The sequence below is a fragment of the Elgaria multicarinata genome, chromosome 19 (genome assembly GCF_023053635.1).
Source record: "Elgaria multicarinata webbii isolate HBS135686 ecotype San Diego chromosome 19, rElgMul1.1.pri, whole genome shotgun sequence".
NCBI lineage: Eukaryota > Metazoa > Chordata > Lepidosauria > Squamata > Anguidae > Elgaria > Elgaria multicarinata.
Genome location: NC_086189.1, coordinates 10,408,730 through 10,436,046, shown reverse-complemented (window position 1 = coordinate 10,436,046; position 27,317 = coordinate 10,408,730). Strand labels below are relative to the sequence as shown.

General features: G+C 45.3%; 1 protein-coding gene across 1 annotated transcript in view; it reads right to left on the bottom strand.

Moving 5' to 3' along the window:
- ASTN2 (astrotactin 2) overlaps positions 1-27,317 on the bottom strand; it is a 732,687-nt gene that overhangs the window by 355,238 nt on the left and 350,132 nt on the right. The window contains exon 7 of the mRNA XM_063144970.1: positions 7,611-7,757. Within this exon, the coding sequence (XP_063001040.1) occupies positions 7,611-7,757 (147 nt within the window). The remainder of the gene's footprint in view (positions 1-7,610; positions 7,758-27,317) is intronic.

Here is a 27,317-nt window from a genome sequence, read left to right as displayed (position 1 = left end):
AGAATGACATCTGTAATGACACTGTAAAACATCCTTCTCAACGACATGTGCAGGGGAGGGAGGGTGGGGTTTAATGGAGAATTACATCCAAAGCTGCCAAGGTGAGGCTGGAAATGACAGTAGCTGTCTACTACCCTGAAATGTTGCCCTTTTCGGCCAAGGAGATAGGAAGGCACTTTCTCCATGTGGCTTTTTCATCCCAGCTCACCTAAAGAACATAAGAACTGCACTGGCTGCCTATTCGCTCCCGGGCCAGGTTGAAGGTTCTTGTACTTGTGTACAAAGCCCTAAACAACTTGGGACCAGGATACCTGAGAGAGAGAGCGCCTTCTCCCCTACCAACCTGCCCGGTCACTGAGGTCATCCTGGTGGTTCCACGTAGACCGATTGGAGTCCACCAGGGGAAGAGCCTTCAGCGTGGTGGCCCCCTGCCTATGGAATTCCCTGCCTCTGGAGGTCAAGCAGGTGCCAACTTTGTATTCCTTTCGGCGACTCCTGAAAACGGCATTATTCTGGAAGCCTTTCCTTAACGACTAGTCATGGTTTACTGTACATTTTGCAGCTTTTAAAATCTATTTTAAAGGGCTTTATTCCGCTTTTATTTTATTTTATCTTGTACACCGCTCTGAAATTTTCAATGGGGAGCAGTGTATAAATATTGTAAATAAATAAAAAAAGATGATCCATGCTGGATCAGGGCAAAAGTCCATCTAGTCCAGTGGTTCCCAAAACTTTTCAGGTAACCACCCCCTTGGTTCCACAAACTCATGCCCAGTGCCCCCTACCCTACCCTATAAAAATCATTATTCAGAATAGCGGTTTTCAACTACCCCATTAAGGAAGATAATAACAATAAAATTCAAAACAGTATCAATTAATTGAATATTTATTCAAAATCCATTTTTTGTTTATTCAATTAAGCATAATTGATGAACGTGATCCAGTGATACCATCTTTTCAAAGTCTGATAGCCATGTAGCAAGACTATTAGGTATCACAGTTAGTAACTAAGAGTAGATAGAGTACCTCACTATTCTGTAAATTCCTAATGTGATGGATGGGCTTGAGGAAGGGATACCACTTTCCCAATGTCTGGTTTAAAGTCACTTAAGATGAGTCTTAAATCACCATGTTTAGTAACCTGGAGTCGATTTCTTTGCTTGGAGAGAAGTAGGCAGACCACACTAAAACCACATTCCACCAGATATGATGTTGGAAATGCAACCAGGAACTTCTGAACCACGCTCCATAGTGCAGGATAGTGATCAGAAATTTCCTTCTGTAACCAAAACTGGTACGGAAAAGACCACCTCGAGCGCCCCCCTGCAGCCCCCTTGCCTCTTAACACCTCCACATGCAATCCCACCCACCCCCAAGGGGGCAGTACTGCCCACTTTGGGAACCACTGATCTAGTCCAACACTCTGTTCATACAGTGGCCAGCCAGCTGTCAATCAAGAACCCGCAAGCACGACACAGGTGCAACAGCACCCACCTGCCCATGTTCCCCAGCAACAGGTGTATACAGGCTTACTGCCTATATATGCTGAGGCTATATTATGATGGGGATCTTGATCCCTCAGAGAAGCTTTGTCAAAGTTCTGCACGATCTCTTAACGTTGCTCTGCTGTGTTTCAACTCAGCTGGGTTCATGCACGCACACCTTGGCAAGACGTGGCTTGCCCCATACAATCTGCCCCGCACACTCAGGTCCTCTGGGAAGAATTTACTCCAGCCAACAAAAACAAGGCTGACAGCTATAACCCAGGGGCCCTTTTCTTCTGCCGTTCCCAGTTTGTGGAATGACCTGCCGGGAGAGATTCATCAACTTAACAGTCTTCCGTAATTTAAGAAAGCTATAAAGACTGATCTCTTCCGGCAGACCTACCCAGTTGAATTTTAAGATGCCTCTTAATAATGTGCTGCTTTTAATAATGTATTAGTTTTACATGTTTTAATCAATTATATGTATTTTATGGTGTTTGCATTTGTGTTGTACCCCACCTCGATCCAGAGGGAGAGGCGGGTAACAAATAAATTATGATGATGATGCAAAACTATGTCCTGTCTCACTAACATTTTAGAGTCCTTTGAGAGTGTCAATAAGGAATGCTCCAGTAGAGTCTACCATGGAGACAACGTTTATTTGTACATCCAAAAGGCTCTTGACAAAGTCCCCCATCAATGGTTCTTAAAAGTCATGGGATAACTTCATCCGTCTTCTCTGCTATGTAGCAATCAAGAGCTTCATCGTAACAGGGGGAGGATTTAGGAGAAGAGGGGAGAGCCTCCAAGTTCCCCCCATTGTGAGCCCCAACAGCCCTACCATAATGGTGTGAGTCCTTGGGCAAAACACGCCTGGCCGGGGCCAAAGAAACACTATTTGCCTTCCAGGAAAACCAAGCAAGGGAGTATCAGTGCAGAAAGTACCACCAGAGCACCAGACTCTCCCATGCATCATTCTAAATTGGGGAAAAAAATAGGCTAAGGGAAGACATGACAGAGGTGTACAAAATTATGCAGGTTGTGAAGAGGGTGGACAGGGAGACATTTTCCTCCCATAATACTAGAACTCAGGCTCATCCCATGAAGCTGATGGGTGGGAGATTCAGGCCAGATCAAAGGAAGTACTTCTTCACACAGCGCATAGTTAAATTATGGAACTCACTACCACAAGATGTGGTGATGGCCATCCATTTGGAGGGCTTTAAAAGGGGGTTGGATAAATTTCTGGAGGAGAAGGCCATCCATGGCTACTAGCCCTGATGGTTGTGGGCTACCTCCGGTATTCGAGGCAATAAGCCTGTGTGCACCGGTTGCTGGGGAACATGGGTGGGAGGGTGCTCTTGCACCATGTCCTGCTTGTTCATCCCTGGCCGATGGCTGGTTGGCCACTGTGGGAACAGAGTGCTGGACTAGATGGACCAGATGGACTAGATGATGATGGTGGTGGTGGAGGAGGAGGAGGAGGAGGAGGAGGAGGAGAAGGAGAAGGAGAAGGAGAAGGAGAAGGAGAAGGAGAAGAAGTCCTTCTTATTCATCCTTGGACGATGGCTGGTTGGCCACTGTGTGAACAGAGTGCTGGACTAGATGGACCCTTGGCCTGATCAAACAGGGCACTTTTCATGTTCTTAAATTTTCCAACAGTCAGAACTCTCCGTCCCATTTCCCCTGCCTTGACACTCCAGCGTGCCTTTCAAATGACTTTGGGAGGCTGAAACACACCGGTTTTCTGAGCCCCGGAGGCAAATACCTCTTAATTCAGATAAGACGAGGGACTGGCAGGAAAAGGCTGTCTGCCTCCGGGCTGAATTGTACACTACATTTTTCAAATTGAGAGCGATTCCCGCAAGTGATAAATTCAGCAAATGACTCAGCCAAGCAACCTCTAAGTCCAGAAACAGACATTCCAGAACCGGACCGGTGAGACGCAGTGAACGCTACTGCAATTTGGACACGGGAGAACTAAGCAAGTTGTCAAGTGGTTGTTTTGCCAGCCAGTAATGGTATTAAAGGCAAAACTGAAGTACTTTGGACACATAATGAGAAGACAGGATACCCTGGAGAAGATGCTGATGCTAGGGAAAGTGGAAGGCAAAAGGAAGAGGGGCCGACCAAGGGCAAGATGGATGGTTGACCTTGGGCCAGTCCATGCCTCTCAACCTAACCAACCTTACAGGAATGAGTTGGGGCCCATAGATCATGCCATTCCAATCACCGCAGATAAAGGACGAGAGAAAATTGCCACAAATAAAGGCAGCAGCTTAGTCTTGCTAAACCATGCAAATATATGATTTGATCAGAGTATCTCACGACGGACAGGAAGAAGTGGATTTATGAACAGAGTTTCCTTAAACATCAAGACTATCGGAATTCTGGAGCGAACCACTGCTATTGCCATGGTCATTGCCACCAGCACGATTCCTCCTCTTCTTCTGTATGCTTTCTGTCAAACGCCTGACACTGCTATCATTGGAAAAAGGCTACTAGGAGCACGTCTACACCAGCCGTATATCCCGGGGTAGGGCTTGGATTGTCCCTCTGTGTCCACATGACGCACAGGGGATCCTGGGGGCGACCTGGGATGAGCAAGGACTTTCCCTGGCATGTAGGGAACCGCAGGAGACCTAACTTTTCCGCGTTCCTGGCACCATCCCGCAGAGCGTGGGCTGTGTGGCCGCTGCTCCCGGGTCGTCCCACCTTCCCCATGAGTAGTGGAGCACTTGAAATTTGCACGGAGCTGCACGGTGGCAGTCCGTGCCCATTGAGGTTGGGGGGTGGGAAGCAGGGTTGAGGGTTTTTTTTAAAAAAAAAAACCACCTTATTTTTGCATTAGTGCGCAACTACACCCCTCTACGTTGTTGTGGTTGTTTTAAAATGGCGGCTGCAACATCCTTCTGGGCCGTCACATGGCCGCCTAAACGCTGGGGGAGGATCGCGGAAGCCCGTAAATCTGGGATCCTCCCCCCTATGGTGTAGACATGCCCCAGGACAAATGGACCTTCGGCTATTAGGCTGTTAGCATAGGTGTCTAATGTTAGCATAAGTGTCTCCATTTTTAAAAGGATATTGCAGGCAAAGTGTCATGATGTCCTGTATGTGAAAATATCTCCTTGAGTGCATCCTTGCATCTGTCTTATCTAATATAAACAAGAGCTCCGGCTCCAGTCCTCCTGTGTCAAAGTTAACTTTTTGTAACTTACTGTAAGGCCAAAGGTATTGTTTATAGAACAGAGAGAATTGTTTAGCATGATTAGCTATGCCCCAGTGTTATGTTCTGATTGGTTAATGCTGCAACAGGGCCCTGCCCCTTGTAGGCTTGAAATGCTGTGCTGAATTCCCAATGTCTTTGTCTGATTGCTCCCTTTGAAGAGACCAGGCCTTGATTACTAATCAATAAAGCGCTTTTGAACCCTCTGTCGCTGGAGTGGTGGAGTCGTGCTTAAGGGCTGTTTGGATTTCGTCCTTGGGTGAAAGAACATTGATCTAACAAGGCGGTGTAAAAATGTAATAAATGTAAATGCAGAGGCCACCAGTGAGGGAGGAAGCAGAAGCCAAGCACCTCTCCACAGTGCCTGGGTCCAGTTCCAGCTGAGAGCCCCCTCCCTCCCACTGTCAACTGTCTCTGCAGAGGCCACCAGTGAGGGAGGAAGCAGCAGCCAGGCCCCTCTCCACTGTGCCTGGGTCCAGTTCCAGCTGAGAGCCCCCTCCCTCCTGCTGTCAACTGTCTCTGCAGAGGCCACCAGTGAGGGAGGAAGCAGCAGCCAGGCACCTCTCCACCGTGCCTGGGTCCAGCTCCAGCTCAGAGCCCCCTCCCTCCTGCTACCAACTGTCTCTGGAGAGGCCACCAGTGAGGGAGGAAGCAGCAGCCAGGCACCTCTCCACCGTGCCTGAGTCCAGCTCCAGCTGAGAGCCCCCTCTCTCCTGCTATCAACTGTCTCTGCAGAGGCCACCAGTGACGGAGGAAGCAGCAGCCAGGCACCTCTCCATCGTGCCTGGGTCCAGCTCCAGCTCAGAGCCCCCCTCCCTCCTGCTGTCAACTGTCAACTTTAACTGCTGAACTTTCCAACTAAGATTGTAGTGCCTGAATTTGCTTTCCTTTTCCCCCTCCTCCTCCTCCCTCCCAATCCCCTTTCCTTTTGTGTCGTGTCTTTTAGATTGTAAGCCTGTGGGCAGGGACTGTCAAGAAATACTTTTGTAAGCCGCCGTGAGAGCCTTTTTTGGCTGAAGGGCGGCATAAAAATCCTTAAATAAATAAATAAATAAATAATAAATAAAGGACCAAGAATAAAACCTTCTGACTGGCCTATGAAGTTCCTGGGAAGCGTGAGGAACCCTAAACACGTTTGTGCACTCCCGTAAAGTAAAGGTATAATCAAGTATTTCATTCTTTATTCCAGGGTGCACTCTATCTACCCCTTTGGGGAGTGACATATAAATCCCTAACTTTAGGGAAACTTAAGTCAGCCCCTATTTGAAAAACTTTTTTCTGAGTACTCAACAGCTTAGGGAGGTCCCAAAAAGGTTTTGTTATATAAACAGGAAAAAGGGGGGGGGGAGATAAAATTCTTTTGCTTCTATCTAAGGCACTAACAAATGTTTTTTTCTGTATATCTTTAGAGATGGGGCCACGGACGAAGACTAACATGTCGAAACGCGTATGGCCAGAGTCTAATGAGTGCTGTTTTTGTTTTATGACTTTATTTGTAAATGTACAGACTTCTACTGTTACTTTCTACTGTTAGTTTTTCCCTACCCTGTGCCTGCTTACCCTACCCTGTACCTGTTTGCATTCTCTTCCCCTCCTTATTGTTTTACTATGATTTTAGTAGAATGTAAGCCTATGCGGCAGGGTCTTGCTATTTACTGTTTTACTCTGTACAGCACCATGTACATTGATGGTGCTATATAAATAAATAAATAATAATAATAATAAAAATAATAATAATAATAATAATAATAAGAAGAAGAAAATTAAATTAGATTGTAAGCCTATGCGGCAGTCTTGCTATTTACTGTTTTACTCTGTACAGCACCATGTACATTGATGGTGCTATATAAATAAATAAATAATAATAATAATAATAATAATAATAATAATAATAAATGTATAAGAGTGTTCTTTGAAAGCATTAATAACTTAATTTCATTTGTATGAAATTTTAATTCATACACATTGTTGTGTTTCTCCGAACACTCCTGCTTTCGATGAGAGGCAAATGTCGAGGCTTGCTAAGTAATCCACAAAGCTTTTGTTAAGCAACAAACCTCTCTTCTACCTGAATAGAGTCTAACTTCTTGGAAACATCTTCCTAGGCAAAACTATGCAAACTAAGCAAGACAATTGTCTGCTCAAGAAGAATAGGAAGCCACTTCCCAAATGCCCGTAACTTCAGAGAGCCTGGTGCGGAGGCAGGTTCTAGCATAATCGAACTGACTTTCTCACACCTTCCTTCCGCCCCGTGCGTTTGAGCTTCCTTCCGCCACGTGCATTTGAGCTTTCAGCTAGCTTGTCGGGATGCTCACCTCCGGAAGAAAGCTCACTTCCCACTGACTGTGTAGGATTTGGCCTTGAGGAGCTAAGCGCTGGAGAGGGCTGACTCCCAGCTGGGGAATCGCCCGTGAGAGCTTCCTCCCTCACTGGTACAGGCTGGCTGGTGTCTGGCGCTGCGTCTCCTAGTTCTGAATCCGATTCTCACTGATTACCTGAAACATCTTCTCCCAAAACAGGCGCAGTAGGGTTAGACATGACTCATATATCCTTAACTTCGTTTCTTTTAATTGTCTGGTTTGGGTTAAGGTTAGCACCTTGTTGTTTGTGCAAGCTTGAGGAAACCAACATAAAATCTGGAGCAGGGAGTGGAGGGGATGAGTGGAGGAGAGGAACTTTGGAAAAGCTACATTCTTAGAGAACCAGATTTGTTCCATAGAGTAGCGAAGCGAAGGCTCTTACCGTCTGCAATGAAGTGCTCTGGAACGTGAAGTGTCACCTTAACCAACATAATCTGGAGCAGGGAGTGGAGGGGATGAGTGGAGGAGAGGAACTTTGCAGAAGCTACATTCTTAGAGAACCAGATTTGTTCCATAGAGTAGCAAAGCGAAGGCTCTTACCGTCTGCAATGAAGTGCTCTGGAACGTGAAGTGTCACCTTAACGGTTAGCGGGCAGGACAGCTGAGTGCCACACACCATAGCCAGGATGCAGGAACTCACGGCAATTAACGTCAGTGCCGTCTTGTTCACAGGACTCTTCAGGGAACCTGGAAAGTAGGAAAAGGGTGTGTGTGGGGGGAAACACAGATAGAATATGAAGAAGTTGCTCAAATCGCAGCACCCACACAGGATAAGGAAACGTTTCAATACGTGAAGCTGAAAAGGAAGACTATCAGCCAAGAGAGATCCCACTTCATCAATTCATTAATGTGGAACAAAAAGCAGGGGTGTTTTTTTTTAGGTGGGATGGAACCTGGATACATTTTGAGCTAGGATAAGCTCTTCACCACAGGATATTTAGTTCAAAAGAAGCTCCTGTTCGACAGCATGGCTGCATAAATTCCTGTAGAAGAAGACACAAAGCCATACTTTTGAAGAGGAGTTTCTTTTGAAGCATTCACGGACGCACCCTCCAGGGAAGAGCTTATTTGAGCTTGAAATATGTTGGGATTCCTGTTTCACCGCTCAGTTACTTGTCCGCAAGAAACTCCATTTTAGATCTAGGACTCAGTTCTTTATGATCCCCTGGAGTCGCAGAGGGAACCTTGTGTTTACAGCTAACTGTTCCACCACCACCTCCCATGAATTAACTTACATTCACCTGCAGAAATGTACTGCCCAAAATTTAGTCTGTCACTGAAAATTTGCCTCTACGAAAGCCCTTTCATTCACCCTTTTTGTAGACCTCATTTCCTTTCCTTTTCTATTTTTGCTAAACAGTTTTTTTTTATTGTTTCATAACCATATATGACATAAAAGCATTGCATAAAGGCATTACCTCTAAGGGAAATGAACACACAAGGAAAGAAAAAGGAAAGAAAAAAGAAAAGAAGAATAAAAAAAAAATAAGAGAGAAAATCAAAGGAAAAGGGAAATACATAAACCAAGGTTATGGTATGTTTTCAGCTCTCTGCACATCAGCAATGTAAGTTATATTCTCTCCTTGTTAATACATTTAACACAATAATCAAATTCATTTCTTTCTTCCAAGTTGACTATTTCTCATACATTGAAGGAAGGAAAGGAACCTCTCATGCAAGCACTGAGTCATTACTGACTCTTAGAGGGACGTCAGCTTTCGCTGACGTTTTCTTGGCAGGCCTTATAGCGGGGTGGTTTGCCGTTGCCTTCCCCGGCCGTTATTACCTTTCCCCAGCTAACTGGATACTCATTTTACCGACCTCGGGAGGATGGAAGGCTGAGTCGACCCGAGCCGGCTGCCTGAAACCAGTTTCTTGCACAAATTCTATCAGAGGTTTCTATCCAGATATAAATGAGACTGTTGATTTATCTCTCATTGTCGCTGTCAATTTTGCCATTTCTGCTAACTCTAATATCTTCAGTATGTATTCTTCCATGGTTGGTGTTATTTCATTTTTCCACTTCTGTGCATACAATAATCTCGCTGCCATTGTCATATACAAGAACAAAGTTCCCCCCTTCTCTTTCAGTTCATTGTCCACTGACCCCAGTAGAAAGGCTTCTGGTTTCATTTGTATATTAGTCTTTCATATTTTCTGCATCAAATAATGTATTTGCGTCCAGAATACCTTAGCGTTTTTGCATGTCCACCAAAGGTGATAGAAGGTTCCTTCTTCTTCACCTCATTTCTTTAACATAACCACCCCCAACCTGGTGTTCTCCAGATGTGTTGGACTGCAACTCCCATCATTCCCATCATTGGCTATGTTGAGTAGAATGATGGGAGTTGCAGCCCAATACATCTGGAGAGCACTGTTCTAATAACATCCCACCTTATTCCAGACATTGTGGAGCAGGGAGCATAGCTTAAAACTTTAATCAAGGACCAAATCAAGTCATAAAGCTGGGTTTTCCCCTTTAATTCAAATGAGAAACTCCCTTCACATCATCATCAACAGTTATGCTGCACTTGTTGCAAAAGAGAAAACCCACAATTCATCAATGTAGGGACATTTCTAGAGAAATCAATCAGAATTTTAGAACACAAGAAAACCAGAACTTAGTATGTGCAGTCACACTATCCGGGAAGCAAATTTCTATTTGTTAGCTATGGAAACCTTTTCATGTCTGAAAGTCATGATCGCAAAAGGCCTCTCAGCAAGTGTGGCTAAAATAGTTTTTGACAGCATGAAGACAGGCTCAGTGCAAGCTAAGTCTGATCCCAGAACAGCTCCAGCAATGCAGAGGCATGAGGGTCACACAGAGGCCCCCCTCTCTCTCTCTTTCTCTCTCTCTCTCTCTCTCTGGACCATCTGTCTAACATCATGCATGCCAAAATCTGGACACCTAACTAATAATTCAAAACAAGCAACACCATTCAGTCTACACAGAACCCAAGATGGGTAATGGCTCCACAGATTAAAAACCTGCATTTGGGCCTCCATCCGGACAGAAACGGAGGGCCAAGCAGAGCCGATTAACGAAGTCAGCTTAACGAGAAATGTAGTGCTAGCAAAACAAAACCCTGCACAACTCAACAACCATTCAACAAATCAAGCCAAGCCCCCTCGGCCTTTTCAGCTTTTGAGTTCAGGAGGGCAAAGGCAAAAGGGACAGAAATGGCAGGGAGAAGCGTTTAAACTAGCCGGGGAAATGCCAATTGCCACGTGAGTGCCAAATCGTCCTTTACGGTAATGATTGGGTCGATTCTGCTTGTAGAACACAGTTTGGGGTTAGAGCAGAGAACAGGCCATGCAGGTGTGGGAGCTAAGGAGAAATATATGGACCCAAACCACAGAGGTACCTCTTCCAGAAAGCTAAGGATTTCAAAATTAGAACAATTGAGTTGGCTGGCTGACCTTAAGTGCTGAATGGGATTTGCTGAAAGGCTGGACAGCTCCCTGCAGCCAAGAAAGATCAGGCTGAATAGAATAGTGCCTCATAATACAGAATAAGAGTATATGCACTCAGCCAAAAAATCCTCACTCATGGGGGGTGGAGGGAGAAAGAGAGCCAAAACTCACTTATCCCTTTAATGAGCAGATTGCTAGACTATTCCCCTCTATTCGGCCGTGGTTAGGCCTCATCTTGAGTACTGCGTCCAGTTCTAGGCACCACACTTCAAGAAGGATGCAGACAAGGTAGAGTGTGTTCAGAGAAGGACAACAAGGATGATCCAGGGTATGGAAACAAAGCCCTATGAAGAAGAACTGGACACCTTAAACCATGGCTTTAACCATGGTGGTTAAGCCAGAAAGATGGGTTGTGTTCAGAAGACATCTTAAACCATGGCTTTAACCATGGTGGTTTAGCCAAAAAGATGGGTTGTGTTGAGAAGACACCTTAAACCATGGCTTTAACCATGGTGGTTAAGCCAGAAAGATGGGTTGTGTTCAGAATACATCTTAAACCATGGCTTTAACCATGGTAGTTAAGCCAGAAAGCTGGGCTATGTTCAGAAGACACCTTAAACCATGGCTTTAACCATGGTGGTTAAGCCAGAAAGATGGGTTGTGTTCAGAAGACACCTTAAACCATGGCTTTAACCATGGTGGTTAAGCCAGAAAGGTGGGCTATGTTCAGAAGACACCTTAAACCATGGCTTTAACCATGGTGGTTAAGCCAGAAAGATGGGTTGTGTTCAGAAAACACCTTAAACCATGGCTTTAACCATGGTGGTTAAGCCAGAAAGGTGGGCTATGTTCAGAAGACACCTTAAACCATGGCTTTAACCATGGTGGTTAAGCCAGAAAGATGGGCTGTGTTCAGAAGACATCTTTAACCATGACTTTAACCATGGTGGTTAAGCCAGAAAGATGGGTTGTGTTCAGAAAACACCTTAAACCATGGTTTTAACCATGGTGGTTAAGCCAGAAAGATGGGCTGTGTTCAGAAGACATCTTAAACCATGGCTTTAACCATGGTGAATAATCCAAAAAGCCATGGTTAAATCCATGGCTTAAGGTGCCTTCTGAACACGGCCCGGCTTTCTGGCTGAACCACCCTAGTTAATGTCATGGTTTAAGGTGTCTTCTGCACGGGCCCTGTCTCGTGTCATCTTGCCAGCACATGTGAATGCCAGAGGGAACAGCCAAGAACACAACAGTGCCTGGAACAAAAGAATAATCTGCCTTATATTGAGTCTATATATGCAATAGAAGCAATAGAAACAATTCTCCATACAGAGGTCTTCCCAGCCTAGATACCCAAGATTTGTTTGTTTATTTATTTAAATTCTATACCACCCAATAGCTGAAGCCCACTGGGTGGTGCACAAAATTAAAGTCTCAAGGTAGAGCATTAAATTTAATGATCCTTTTAAAAGCAGGGACCCTGGGGCAGTCTACCATGCAACCCATGTGTGTTCTACCACTGACCTATGTTCCCTGGACTATTGCACCCCCTACTACACCAGCACACACCAATATTTCTGTATTCTTTAAACAAAGGAGACACCCACACCCACATCATTTTCGGCCCCAGCGCCTTCTCTGCCGATCACAAGCCGTTTGTATTATAATCGCTGTACACCTCGCAATTAAACACCCACCAAGGCATAGATGGCTTAACATGAAACCTTTCAAACATCAAAGGAATTTATGCTTTATGACCCAGCACTAACTAAACAGGCTGCAACAGAATCTAAGGGTTTCAATGTTTATTTTAAGGACGTGAAATGAATACCAATTCATCCCCTGACCCAGAAGCCGGCAGGAAGCAGGCAAGTAAGAACTGGGACTAGTACTAATTGATTTGTTGATGATTGGGATGAATAACAGAGCACTGCTTGTATGAGGCGCACCTCTCCACCCCCACGTGTCTGGGCCTACCAGAAAAAGACACGTGTGGCCAGTGGCTAGCAAACCCAGCACAATTTAAATGCAGGGGAAAGCTTTATACCTTAAGGCTATGTTTGTGTAAGGAAGCAAAGGCTGATTTGCAACTGAATGTTGAATAGCAGAAGCCATACTGAGGACCATTGGGGAAGAAATACAAGAAGGAGGAGGAAGAGGAGGAGGAGGAGGAGGAGGAGGAGGAGGAGGAGGAGATGTTAAATTATGGAACTCACTACCACAAGATGTAGTGATGGCCACCAATCTGGATGGCTTCAAAAGGCGGTTGGACAAATTCCTGGAGGCAAAGACTATCAATGGGTACTAGCCATGATGGTTGTGTGCTACCTCCAGTATTCAAGGCAATAAGCCTATGTGCACCAGTTGCTGGGGAACATGGGTGGGAGGGTGCTGTTGCACCATGTCCTGCTTGTTCATCCCTGGCCAATGGCTGGCTGGCCACTGTGTGAACAGAGTGCTGGATTAGATGGACCCTTGGTCTGATCCAGCAGGGCACGAAGAAGAAGAAGAAGAAGGAGGAGGAGGAGGAGGAGGAGGAGGAGGAGGAGGAGGAGGAGGAGGAGGAGGAGATGTTAAATTATAGAACTCACTACCACAAGATGTAGTGATGGCCACCAATCTGGATGGCTTCAAAAGGGGGTTGGATAAATTCCTGGAGGCAAAGCTAACCATGGCTACTAGCCCTGATGGTTGTGTGCTACCTCCAGTATTCGAGGCAATAAGCCTATGTGCACCAGTTGCTGTGGAACATGGGTGGGAGGGTGCTGTTGCACCATGTCCTGCTTGTTCATCCCTGGCCGATGGCTGGTCGGCCACTGTGTGAACCCTAGATGGACCCTTGGTCTGATCCAGCATCAGAGTACTTCTTATGGTCTTATGTAAGGAGAAGAGGACGGCCCCCCGAAACAAAAAGAAGAAGGCCAACGAACAGTTGTTTTAAGGAAGGAAGGATATCCAAATTTCATACCACTGACAAACCAATTAGCAGCCATTTAATTAGCCTGGAAGGAAAGCGGGATTCAGAAACAAAGGCCTCACCTAGACCTACAGGTCGAGCGCAACGGAGCGGTGAGGGTCTCGCGATATTGTTATCGAGAGATCTCCCCCTCTGTTTACACGCAGCACGCGATGGCCTCGGAGGAACAGGACGTCACACCCGCCATTTTGGTTTTTTGGTTTTCTTAAAGGAGAAGAACGCACGAGCGCTCGTGCGCAAAAGGTTAGGTTTTTTTATTGAATTAAAACTATTTTTCCCGTTCCCCCCCCCCCCACCCCCGTGAGCGGTTCCCGGCTCCTTGCGAGTAACCGCGAGGAGACGGGACAAACCGCGACGCTCACCCACACGTTCTGCGGTCTCGGGTTCAGCCCGAGACCGCAGAAAAAGCGGGTTACATCTGTAGGGCGATAACCCGGGCCAAGGGAGGGATCATCCCTACCTGCTCCCGGGATCCCCTGTGTGTCATGTGGATGCACAGGGATGATCCCGGGGCGATCCCTGGGAAATCGCCCCATCTAGCTATGGCCAAAACCTCCTTGCAATGGCCTGTAACCTGAAGCATGTAACCAGTGGTGCCCTACGGTGATATGCCTCCTGACCTCTCTTTTATGCCATTTTACACAGGCGCCAATTAAAGTTGCTCCAGACACATTGAGGGCAGGCAGGAGAAACTTTTCTATGAAGTGGCAAACTCCTCTTAAATGTTTGAAACTTCACACAGAGGAGGGCCAGGATCTCTTCTCGATCCTCCCAGAGTGCAGGACACGGAATAACGGGCTCAAGTTAAAGGAAGCCAGATTCCGGCTGGACATCAGGAAAAACTTCCTGACTGTTAGAGCAGTATGACAATGGAATCAGTTGCCTGGTGAGGTGGTGGCCTCTCCCACACTAGAGGCCTTCAAGAGGCAGCTGGACAACCATCTGTCAGGGATGCTTTAGGGTGGATTCCTGCATTGAGCAGGGGGTTGGACTCGATGGCCTTGTAGGCCTCTTCCAACTCTGCTATTCTATGATTCTATGATTCTATAAGAGGAGTAGGGGACAAAAGTGAGGGGGGGGGGCAAAGGGGATGCTGAAAACCAGAACATGACCCTCCCCTACCTGATGGTTTGCTCCTAACCCCCATGCAATAGAGGGGTAACTAACAGAACAGTCGCACTTCTGCAAATATGGCTTAGATTAGAAGGGGACATGGACCATCCCATATGGATTTATGACTATCTTAATAGCTCAAGCTCTTCATAACAATAAAGTCCTAAATCAACTTGATAAATACACAGTTGGGAAATCAGCCAACCACAACATAATGAACTTTAATTACCCAATTTTTAATCAGCTCAAATTTTGTTAACTGGAGCCAGATGTAGGTGCTAAAATGACTAGCAATCAGGCCCCCTCTTTCCCGTTCCGGAAGGCACAGGGCCACTCGCTATATTGCGGTAAATTCCTCCTCTCGAAAGGGAGTGTAATGTGGAAATAGGAACACAAGAAGCTGCTTTATACTGCATCAGAACATCGGTCCATCTAGCCCAGTATAGTTGACACTGACCGGCAGCAGCGGTTCTCCAGGGTTTCAGGCAGGAATTTTCCCAACCCTACCTGGAGACACTGGGGATCATAGAATCCTAGAATAGTAGAGTTGGAAGGGGCCTACAAGGCCATCAAGTCCAACCCCCTGCTCAATGCAGGAATCCACCTTAAAGCATCCCTGACAGATGGCTGTCCAGCTGCCTCTTGAAGGCCTCTAGTGTGAGAGAGCCCACAACCTCCCTAGGTAACTGATTTCATTGTCGTACTGCTCTAACAGTCAGGACGTTTTTCCTGATGTCCAGCTGGAATCTGGCTTCCTGTAACTTGAGCCCGTTATTCTGTGTCCTGCACTCTGGGATGATGGAGAAGAGATCCTGGCCCTCCTCCGGGTGACAACTTTTCAAGTATTTGAAGAGTGCTCTCATGTCTCCCCTCAATCTTCTCTTCTCCAGGCTAAACACACCCAGTTCTTCCAGTCTCTAATCATAGGGCTTTGTTTCCAGACCCCTGATCATCCTGGTTGCCCTCCTCTGAACATTGAACCTGGGACCTTCTACATGCAAAGGACGTGCTCTTCCTCTGAGCCGCCACCACTTACGAGGTAACAAATTCGTTACAAGGGGAAATGGGCTTTCTAGACTTGCTATAGAACCACTACAAAAGCCTGCACCGTTCTCATTAATGTCAAAGAAACCCACTTAGGAGGTATTCTCACACATGGCAGGCTCAAAAACACAGACATCCATGGGGCAGAGCTATGCAGATACGCTGCAACACAAGCAAGCAACCAAGCATTGTAGCGTCATCCATACACTTGTCCAACTTTCACCCAGAAGGCGAAACAGGGAGGGAGGATTGCCCAGAACCATACAGTGGCTCCACGCCTGTCAAAGCAAGTTCTCTGCCTGCTAATTATCCCGTTATGTTCAGGCACAAGCTCATTAATGCAATGTTATCCTACCACTTCTCCAAAGTGAGCTGCAACTCAAATCATATCTTGTGAATTAAAAAAACAAAACAAAATAAAATATATTCAAAAAACAAATTATAATTGTATTTCGTGTATTTCATGAGCAAGTGCTTAAGAGGAGAAGAGAAGCATGGGATCATAGACTAGTAGAGTTGAAAGGAGCCTCTAAGGCCATCGAGTCCAACCTCCTGCTCTACCTCAAAGCATCTCTGACAGATGGCTGCCCAGCTGCATCTTGAAGGCCTCTAGGGTGGGAGAGCCCACAACCTTTTCCAGATGTCCTGCCTGAATCTGTTTTCTCAACAGACTAGTTGACACTAGTCTGGTGTCCCATCTAGAATCTTACAGATAAATATTTCTGTGTAGTTTTTGGTTTATCAATCAATCAATGTCTTTTATCTGTGAAAGTGGTAATAAACAAACAATAGAAGTGAAGGAATATACAAGATAGATAGATAGATAGATAGATAGATAGATAGATAGATAGACAGACAGACAGACCTTATGGATCACAATTAAAGTTCTGTTTAGTCCACAATCCTGTTTTCAATAGTGGCCAACTGAAGAATACCCCCAAATATTGTCTATCCAACATCTTCATCCAACTAGAAGGGGGTTTGGTCCGACCAGCAAACATTTAGCTTCCCCATCCCCAATGGGTCAGGATGACTTCCTACAAGTGCCATACCAAGGTGGGAGTTTGCTTTGTAGAAGAAAAGGGGAGGTAATTCTTTCATCCACTCTCTAAAGCACAATTGGCCCCATCTCCCAGCTCAGATTTCAAAGGATGCCCACTGAGTATCTAGCTGGAAGATTTTCTAATAGACCTGTAAAAGAGCGTTTTTGCGTATGCGAAGCAGGACATAGTGAAGGCCTCGTACATTGTATCTCATACCGTCCATTATATAATTCGCCCAGGGCTAAATTTATTCTCCCTTTCCAGACTACTTTAGAAAGCCAATCAGACGATTTTAGATGGCTGTTGGCTGATGTGGACAAATTCATCAGCTATAAGACAGCTTTATTTGCGCTTGCCGCAAGAAAGATAAAAGCAGCCCTTCTAAACCATACCACTGTCAAATCCCAAGGGGGTTAAACAGAAGGAATGTTTTGAATTCCGATCATTTTACTGTATTCTTACTTTATTGTATCAAATTCCCCCCCCCCCCGTTTTATACTTGCGTGCTTTGCGTTTGTATTGTGATGGCCATTGGCTAGAGACAAGAAAAACATCGGAGAGAACTCTTATTTGTCATCTGATCCTTCCATCCAATCAGCTCAGAGCAACGGACATGGGAGTTTCTAGGCAATCTCCCAATCATCTGAGATGGGTTGATTGGAAGAAGGCATCCAATATATGAAGAAGTGGTGCTCACACCTTCAGCTTCCAGAAATACAATCATATATACGCACTCTATGTGGGGCTGCCCTTGAAGCTGTTCCGGAAGCTAGAGCTAGTGCAGAATGCTGCAGCTCGGCTGTTGTCTGGAGCTGCCCCTTTCCAGCATGTAACTCCTCTGCTGAGGGAACTGCACTGGCTGCCTATTCGCTACTGGGCCAGGTTGAAGGTTCTTGTACTTGTGCACAAAGCCCTAAAGAACTTGGGACCAGGATACCTGAGAGAGCGCCTTCTCCCCTACCAACCTGCCCGGTCACTGAGGTCATCCGAGGGCCTACTCCTGGTGGTTCCACCTAGATCCATCCTCCGTTTGGAGTCCACCAGGGAAAGAGCCTTCAGCGTGGTGGCCCCCCTCCTGCGGAATTCCCTGCCTCTGGAGGTCAGGCAGGCACCAACCTTGTACTCCTTTCGGCGCCTCCTGAAAACATCTTTATTCCAAGAAGCCTTTCTTTAACATGCAGCCTTGGATTACTGTTATTGCTTCTTTTAAATTTTGTTTTAACTGTTTTATTCTGTTTTTTATTTTCCTTTTACCTTGTACACCGCTCTGAAATTTTTCAATGGGGAGCGGTATATAAATATTCTAAATAAATAAATAAATAAATAAATATGTTGTAAGCAACCCGACAACCTTGCTCCCTAAGTCCGTGACTGACACACCTCTTATCATCCTTGGTAATTCTGAAGTTTTCTCCCATCTACCACATATAGACTGCAGCCAGCTCTTTTGCCTTGGCTTCTCCTAAACCTTATATAAACTATTCCCTTGTTCCCCACTCCCAAGTTTCTACACATTCGCATGGCATAACCAAGGACGTTCTTTTTCCCCGTGAAATTGGAAGCAATCTCATAAAGCGGACCTATCACTCTGTGATAGCAAGACTCTCCCTGGACTTTAACCAGATAATAGACGCTCCTCAATCTCCCTCAAAAAATATCATCCAGGAAAGGAGATTCTACAACTAAATAAACTTCTTGCAGCACTCCTTCCATGAGCATCTGTTTGCATATTTAGGAAGCATGTCTAAATATTTAATCCTAAATGTTCTCTGCTACAACTGAACCCATGTTGTTACTTATCTGTGAGCAGGGCTCACAGATAATTGATCACTTGGGCATTTATCATACAGCATTGTGATATTCAGGGAGAAAACATGTTTATATATGTGGTTTGATATAGAATCATAGAATCATAGAATAGCAGAGTTGGAAGGGGCCTACAAGGCCATCGTGTCCACCCCCCTGCTCAATGCAGGAATCCACCTTAAAGCATCCCTGACAGAGGGTTGTCCAGCTGCCTCTTGAAGGCCTCTAGTGTGGGAGAGCCCACAACCTCCCTAGGTAACTGATTCCATTGTCGTACTGCTCTAACAGTCAGGAAGTTTTTCCTGATGTCCAGCCGGAATCTGGCTTCCTGTCACTTGAGCCCGTTATTCCGTGTCCTGCACTCTGGGAGGATCGAGAAGAGATCCTGGCCCTCCTCTGTGTGACAACCTTTTAAGTATTTGAAGAGTGCTATCATGTCTCCCCTCAATCTTCTCTTCTCCAGGCTAAACAGGCCCAGTTCTTTCAGTCTCTCTTCATAGGGCTTTGTTTCCAGACCCCTGATCATCCTGGTTGCCCTCCTCTGAACACATTGTTATATGAAGCACCCCACTTCTCCAAGCAGTGAGGTTACTTGGGGTGGACTGTCTTTTTGTGATATATGATTTATTTACACATCTATAGGGGTCAAGCATGGATAGAGTCTCACAGCTTGAACCCAATCCCACAGACATTGTTCCCTCTAAAGATCTCTTAAGAATATTACCAATAATCTGCAATTCTTGCAGATTGAAACTCAGTTTTCTAAGTAACAGCTGGATTTTATCTTTTCAGAAAAGGGGAACAACCATTACTTGTTTCAACCTTCAACCAAGAAGGACGCAGACAAGCTGGAGCGTGTTCAGAGGAGGGCAACTAGGATGATCAGGGGTCTAGAAACAAAGCCCTATGAGGAGAGACTGAAAGAACTGGGCATGTTTAGCCTGGAGAAGAGAAGGCTGATGGGAAACATGTAAGCATTCTTCAAAGACTTGAAAGGTTGTCACACAGAGGAGGGCCAGGATCTCTTCTCGATCCTCCCAGAGTGCAGGACACAGAATAACGGGCTTTATCTAACAAGTTACAGGAAGCCGGATTCCGGGTGGACATCAGGAAAAATGTCCTGACTGTTAGAATATTATGACAATGGAACCAATGACTTAGGGAGGCCATGGGCTGTCCAACACTACAGGCATTCAAGAGGCACCTGGATAACCATCCGTCAGGGATGCTTGAAGGTGGATTCCTGCATTGAGCAGGGGGTTGGACTTGATGGCCTTATAGGCCCCTTCCAACTCTACTATTCAATGATTCAATGACTTGGTCTAATAAAGATATTATGGCAATATGGATTTTGCATTTCTCTTCTTCGGTCAACTATCTGTCAGGTCTCTTCCTTCTCTGCTAGCTCCACTCTAAAAACAGCAAGCTTGACCTTTGCTTTCTTATTTGCACCACCCAGAGAGCTTTGGTATAGAAATGAAATAAATAAAATAAATTAAAATCATAAACACAGAGAATGTACATTAATGCATTCCATCGGATTGCCGGTGGCTACTAGGAGCAGGGCTTTCTCCACTGTGGCACCCCGGCTGTGGAATGAGCTCCCCAGAGAGGTCCGCCTGGCGCCTACACTTATTATTATTATTATTATTATTTATTTATATAGCACCATCAGTGTACATGGTGCTGTACAGAGTAAAACAGTAAATAGCAAGACCCTGCTGTACTCCTTTCGTCGCCAGCTGAAGACTTTTTCATTCTCAGTATTTTAACACTTAATTTTAACTTAAATTTAAATTTTACTGTTCTAATTCTGTATTTTAATCTTATATCAATTTCTGCTGCGTGGTTTTATCCTGGTTATGCTTTTTATACTGTATTTTGTATTTGTGTTTTTAGACTGTTGGTTGTTTTATTATGGTTTTAATTTTTGTGAACCGCCCAGAGAGCTTCGGTTATTAGGCGGTATAAAAATGTAATAAATAAATAAATAATAAATAAAATCTGATTGAACCCCAGTCTTATAAAGGAGAGTCCCAGGTCTGAAAACAATCCTTTAGATGTCATCCAGACCAGAACCACCCAGTACAATATGAACGTTAATGATTAAATATAAACAAATATTTCTATTTCTCAATGACCTTTCAAAAGTGACCTTCTCCTTCAGGGTGGGTGAGGCTTCATACAAGATCCCTCAGGATATTTACCCAGATTGTGTGCAGGAGCTAGAAGGGATTTTATTTCCTGAAAAAGCCATGCTCTATTAACTTACAACACACTTGCAAGACAAAATTGTGGAGAAGACAATTTATATGGTTTTTTTTAAAAAAACATACAAAAATATAATAATAAAGCAAAGCATCAAAAAATAATAATAAAGAAGATATAACGCCAAAGTACAACAACAGCGACTAAAATTAGTGAGTAATCTAATCTCTGAAACACCAGAAGGAATAAAAACGTTTTCACCAGGGCAGATCAAGCCCTGAAGAACAGGTCTTGAGCACAATTGCCTTTAAAAATAGCTGCCTTCCTTTTTCTTCCCTGTTTCAGCTTCTCTATTTTAAGAAAAGCTATGATTATACGTTAACCCTGGTGTTCCAAGATTTAAAAACGAAGGCCCTTTTTGCACCTAAGGATTATCCCAGGAATATGGAGGGATCGCCCACTAGTGTTATTCAATCATACATGATTGGTCAGACGCTTATTTTTATTTATTTATTATTGTATTTATATCCTGCCTTTTTTCCTACAAGGAACCCAAGGCAGCGTGCATAATCCTCCTCCTCTCCATTTTATCCTCACAACGACAACCCTGTGAGGTGGGTTGGGCTGAGAGGCTGTGGCTGGCCCAAAGTCACCCAGTGGGTATCCATGGCCGAGTGGGGACTAGAACCCGGATCTCCTGACTCCCAGTCCAACGCTCTAGTCACAACACCACACTGGCTCTCTTGTTGAAGCCTCTCTTATGAATGTGATGTGGGCCTCTCTCTCCTCTAGTCTTAAACATTCCTATCCATGAGCAGTGGTAAACCATGAGCTTCTCTGGGTGTTTTCCATTTAAAAAGACGTATTGGAAGGCTTCGCTCACTTGAAAACAGAAACTGAAGACAACCAGAATGGGTATTAGCTAAACAATGCTTCCTCGGCTTCATCTACACCAAATAGGGTATAGCGCTATGAAAGCGGTATATAAAAGGCAGGAGCCAAACCAAGCAGGCTATTGCGCTATGAAAGCGGTATATAAAAGGCAGGAACCACACCAAGCAGGCTATTGCGCTATGAAAGCGGTATATAAAAGGCAGGAGCCAAACCAAGCAGGCTATTGCGCTATGAAAGCGGTATATAAAAGGCAGGAGCCGCACCAAGCAGGCTATTGCGCTATGAAAGCGGTATATAAAAGGCAGGAGCCGCACCAAGCAGGCTATTGCGCTATGAAAGCGGTATATAAAAGGCAGGAGCCACACCAAGCAGGCTATAGTGGTATGAAAGCGGTATATAAAAGGCAGCAGCCAAACCAAGCAGGCTATTGCGCTATGAAAGCGGTATATAAAAGGCAGGAGCCAAACCAAGCAGGATATAGCACTATGAAAGCGGTATATAAAAGGCAGGAGCCACACCAAGCAGGCTATAGTGGTATGAAAGCGGTATATAAAAGGCAGGAGCCAAACCAAGCAGGCTATTGCGCTATGAAAGCGGTATATAAAAGGCAGGAGCCAAACCAAGCAGGATATAGCACTATGAAAGCGGTATATAAAAGGCAGGAGCCACACCAAGCAGGCTATTGCGCTATGAAAGCGGTATATAAAAGGCAGCAGCCAAACCAAGCAGGCTATTGCGCTATGAAAGCGGTATATAAAAGGCAGGAGCCAAACCAAGCAGGCTATTGCGCTATGAAAGCGGTATATAAAAGGCAGGAGCCAAACCAAGCAGGCTATAGTGGTATGAAAGCGGTATATAAAAGGCAGGAGCCAAACCAAGCAGGCTATTGCGCAATGAAAGCGGTATATAAAAGGCAGGAACCACACCAAGCAGGCTATTGCGCTATGAAAGCGGTATATAAAAGGCAGGAGCCGCACCAAGCAGGCTATTGCGCTATGAAAGCGGTATATAAAAGGCAGGAGCCAAACCAAGCAGGCTATTGCGCTATGAAAGCGGTATATAAAAGGCAGGAGCCAAACCAAGCAGGCTATAGTGGTATGAAAGCGGTATATAAAAGGCAGGAGCCAAACCAAGCAGGCTATAGTGGTATGAAAGCGGTATATAAAAGGCAGCAGCCAAACCAAGCAGGCTATTGCGCTATGAAAGCGGTATATAAAAGGCAGCAGCCAAACCAAGCAGGCTATTGCGCTATGAAAGCGGTATATAAAAGGCAGGAGCCAAACCAAGCAGGATGTAGCGCTATGAAAGCGGTATATAAAAGGCAGGAGCCACACCAAGCAGGATATAGCGCTATGAAAGCGGTATATAAAAGGCAGGAGCCACACCAAGCAGGCTATTGCGCTATGAAAGCGGTATATAAAAGGCAGGAGCCAAACCAAGCAGGCTATAGTGGTATGAAAGCGGTATATAAAAGGCAGCAGCCAAACCAAGCAGGCTATAGTGGTATGAAAGCGGTATATAAAAGGCAGGAGCCGCACCAAGCAGGCTATTGCGCTATGAAAGCGGTATATAAAAGGCAGGAGCCAAACCAAGCAGGCTATAGTGGTATGAAAGCGGTATATAAAAGGCAGCAGCCAAACCAAGCAGGCTATAGTGGTATGAAAGCGGTATATAAAAGGCAGCAGCCAAACCAAGCAGGCTATTGCGCTATGAAAGCGGTATATAAAAGGCAGGAGCCACACCAAGCAGGCTATAGTGGTATGAAAGCGGTATATAAAAGGCAGCAGCCAAACCAAGCAGGCTATTGCGCTATGAAAGCGGTATATAAAAGGCAGGAGCCAAACCAAGCAGGATATAGCACTATGAAAGCGGTATATAAAAGGCAGGAGCCACACCAAGCAGGCTATAGTGGTATGAAAGCGGTATATAAAAGGCAGCAGCCAAACCAAGCAGGCTATTGCGCTATGAAAGCGGTATATAAAAGGCAGGAGCCAAACCAAGCAGGATATAGCACTATGAAAGCGGTATATAAAAGGCAGGAGCCACACCAAGCAGGCTATAGTGGTATGAAAGCAGTATATAAAAGGCAGCAGCCAAACCAAGCAGGCTATTGCGCTATGAAAGCGGTATATAAAAGGCAGGAGCCAAACCAAGCAGGCTATTGCGCTATGAAAGCGGTATATAAAAGGCAGCAGCCAAACCAAGCAGGATATAGCACTATGAAAGCGGTATATAAAAGGCAGGAGCCACACCAAGCAGGCTATTGCGCTATGAAAGCGGTATATAAAAGGCAGGAGCCACACCAAGCAGGCTATAGTGGTATGAAAGCGGTATATAAAAGGCAGGAGCCAAACCAAGCAGGCTATTGCGCTATGAAAGCGGTATATAAAAGGCAGGAGCCAAACCAAGCAGGATATAGCACTATGAAAGCGGTATATAAAAGGCAGGAGCCACACCAAGCAGGCTATAGTGGTATGAAAGCAGTATATAAAAGGCAGCAGCCAAACCAAGCAGGATATAGCACTATGAAAGCGGTATATAAAAGGCAGGAGCCAAACCAAGCAGGCTATTGCGCTATTAAAGCGGTATATAAAAGGCAGGAGCCACACCAAGCAGGCTATAGTGGTATGAAAGCGGTATATAAAAGGCAGCAGCCAAACCAAGCAGGCTATAGTGGTATGAAAGCGGTATATAAAAGGCAGGAGCCAAACCAAGCAGGCTATAGTGGTATGAAAGCGGTATATAAAAGGCAGCAGCCAAACCAAGCAGGCTATTGCGCTATGAAAGCGGTATATAAAAGGCAGCAGCCAAACCAAGCAGGCTATTGCGCTATGAAAGCGGTATATAAAAGGCAGGAGCCAAACCAAGCAGGATGTAGCGCTATGAAAGCGGTATATAAAAGGCAGGAGCCACACCAAGCAGGATATAGCGCTATGAAAGCGGTATATAAAAGGCAGGAGCCACACCAAGCAGGCTATTGCGCTATGAAAGCGGTATATAAAAGGCAGGAGCCAAACCAAGCAGGCTATAGTGGTATGAAAGCGGTATATAAAAGGCAGCAGCCAAACCAAGCAGGCTATAGTGGTATGAAAGCGGTATATAAAAGGCAGCAGCCAAACCAAGCAGGCTATTGCGCTATGAAAGCGGTATATAAAAGGCAGGAGCCAAACCAAGCAGGATATAGCGCTATGAAAGCGGTATATAAAAGGCAGGAGCCACACCAAGCAGGCTATTGCACTATGAAAGCGGTATATAAAAGGCAGGAGCCAAACCAAGCAGGCTATAGTGGTATGAAAGCGGTATATAAAAGGCAGCAGCCAAACCAAGCAGGCTATAGTGGTATGAAAGCGGTATATAAAAGGCAGCAGCCAAACCAAGCAGGCTATTGCGCTATGAAAGCGGTATATAAAAGGCAGGAGCCAAACCAAGCAGGCTATTGCGCTATGAAAGCGGTATATAAAAGGCAGCAGCCAAACCAAGCAGGATATAGCACTATGAAAGCGGTATATAAAAGGCAGGAGCCACACCAAGCAGGCTATTGCGCTATGAAAGCGGTATATAAAAGGCAGGAGCCAAACCAAGCAGGCTATTGCGCTATGAAAGCGGTATATAAAAGGCAGCAGCCAAACCAAGCAGGATATAGCACTATGAAAGCGGTATATAAAAGGCAGGAGCCACACCAAGCAGGCTATTGCGCTATGAAAGCGGTATATAAAAGGCAGGAGCCAAACCAAGCAGGCTATTGCGCTATGAAAGCGGTATATAAAAGGCAGCAGCCAAACCAAGCAGGATATAGCACTATGAAAGCGGTATATAAAAGGCAGGAGCCACACCAAGCAGGCTATAGTGGTATGAAAGCGGTATATAAAAGGCAGCAGCCAAACCAAGCAGGCTATAGTGGTATGAAAGCGGTATATAAAAGGCAGGAGCCACACCAAGCAGGCTATTGCGCTATGAAAGCGGTATATAAAAGGCAGGAGCCACACCAAGCAGGCTATTGCGCTATGAAAGCGGTATATAAAAGGCAGGAGCCAAACCAAGCAGGCTATAGTGGTATGAAAGCGGTATATAAAAGGCAGGATATAGCACTATGAAAGCGGTATATGGCATGCCTCAGTGGGCCCCAACAGTTGTCAGTTCACTTCAATACCACTACTAAGCCGTAGTGTGGCTCCTGCCTTTTATATACCGCTTTCATACTGCAATATCCTGCTTGGTGTAGATGAGGCCCTAATCTACAGCCCCAAACACATCATTGTATGAATGGGACCATGGAGGCCCCTATGTCCCTGTGTGCACTCCCTTGCTGTGTCGTGGCCATGTCCGAACAGAATTTCTACTCGCATTTGCTTAAATGTGAGTAGAATTCTCCTTGCGACTGGAGATGCTGATAAAGCAACCCTTTCTCAACTGGTAGTTCTAAGATGGGCTTATGTTGAGAAGGTACATAAATATTGCTACCTGTAGAGCAAAGAGGATAATTTGTCTGATGCAGGCAAACACCCACACCCCACTCCCCACATACACACCCCTCCTTTCCCAAACCAATCCTCTACCACGGAAGTTAATTCACAGCCGGGTCAACCGAGACAGCAAAATCTTTGACTTAAGCAGCAGGGACGGCCAACTCCCACAACTGCACAGTTGGCATGTTCCATTCAGCCTATAGATCCCTTGAAGCTGTTTGCTAATCCGTCCCTAATACCCAGAGTCTCAGCTGGTTATAGACTTTAGGAGTTTTAATGCCTGGTGCATTAAAATAAATATGCTTTCGCAAAGAAAGTGTAACGTTTCAAATATTGATCTCTCTCTCTCTCTCTTCGTGTGTGTATGTGTGTGTGTGTGTGTGTGTGTGTGTGTGTGCAGTGCACTGCAAATCTTGTTTGAAATTTGTTCCCCTGCTGTTTTAAGAGAGATACCTATACAATACCACACCAATGAAGAGTCCTGTGGCAAATTAGAGGCTGACACATTTATTGTTCTTTGGACTTCTGTAGAACAACAACCTTTTTCATCATAGTATTCAGCGCCAGTCGGGAGAGGAAGGAGATGCAGAATGAAGAAATGGAAGTGCAGAACCAACAAGGGAAAGCAAATAAGGAGAGAATGAGCCTGAAGAGGAAGAATAAGTCGCTGTTCTTATACTAGCCCAGTTGTGTGCATGAATGGGCCGCAAGCCAAAGGTTTGTCTACACTGATGCCCATTCCTGAGAGAGAGAGAGGGGAGAGAGAGAGAGAGAGAGAGAGAGAGAGAGAGAGAGAGAGAGAGAGAGAGAGAGAGAAGCAGGAGTACAAGAAGCATAGAAATTAAATTCAACAAGTCCCAAAAAGAGTTCACCCAGGTAGGCAGAACTCATAGCCTAACTACAGTTATCCATGCTCTGATATTGCGTCCAGTTCTGGGCACCACACTTCAAGAAGGATGCAGACAAGCTGGAATGTGTTCAGAGGAGGAGGGCAATGAGGATGATCAGGGGTCTGGAAACAAAGCCCTATGAGGAGAGACAGAACAAACTGGGCATGTTTAGCCTGGAGAAGAGAAGACTGAGGGGAGACATGATACTCTTCAAAGACTTGAAAGGTTGTCCTACAAAGGAAGGTCAGGATCTCTTCTCGATCCTCCCAGAGTGCAGGACACGGAATAACGGGCTCAAGTGACAGGAAGCCAGATTCCGGCTGGACATCAGGAAAAGCTTCTTGACTGTTAGAGCAGTACAACAATGGAACCAATGACCTAGGATGGTTGTG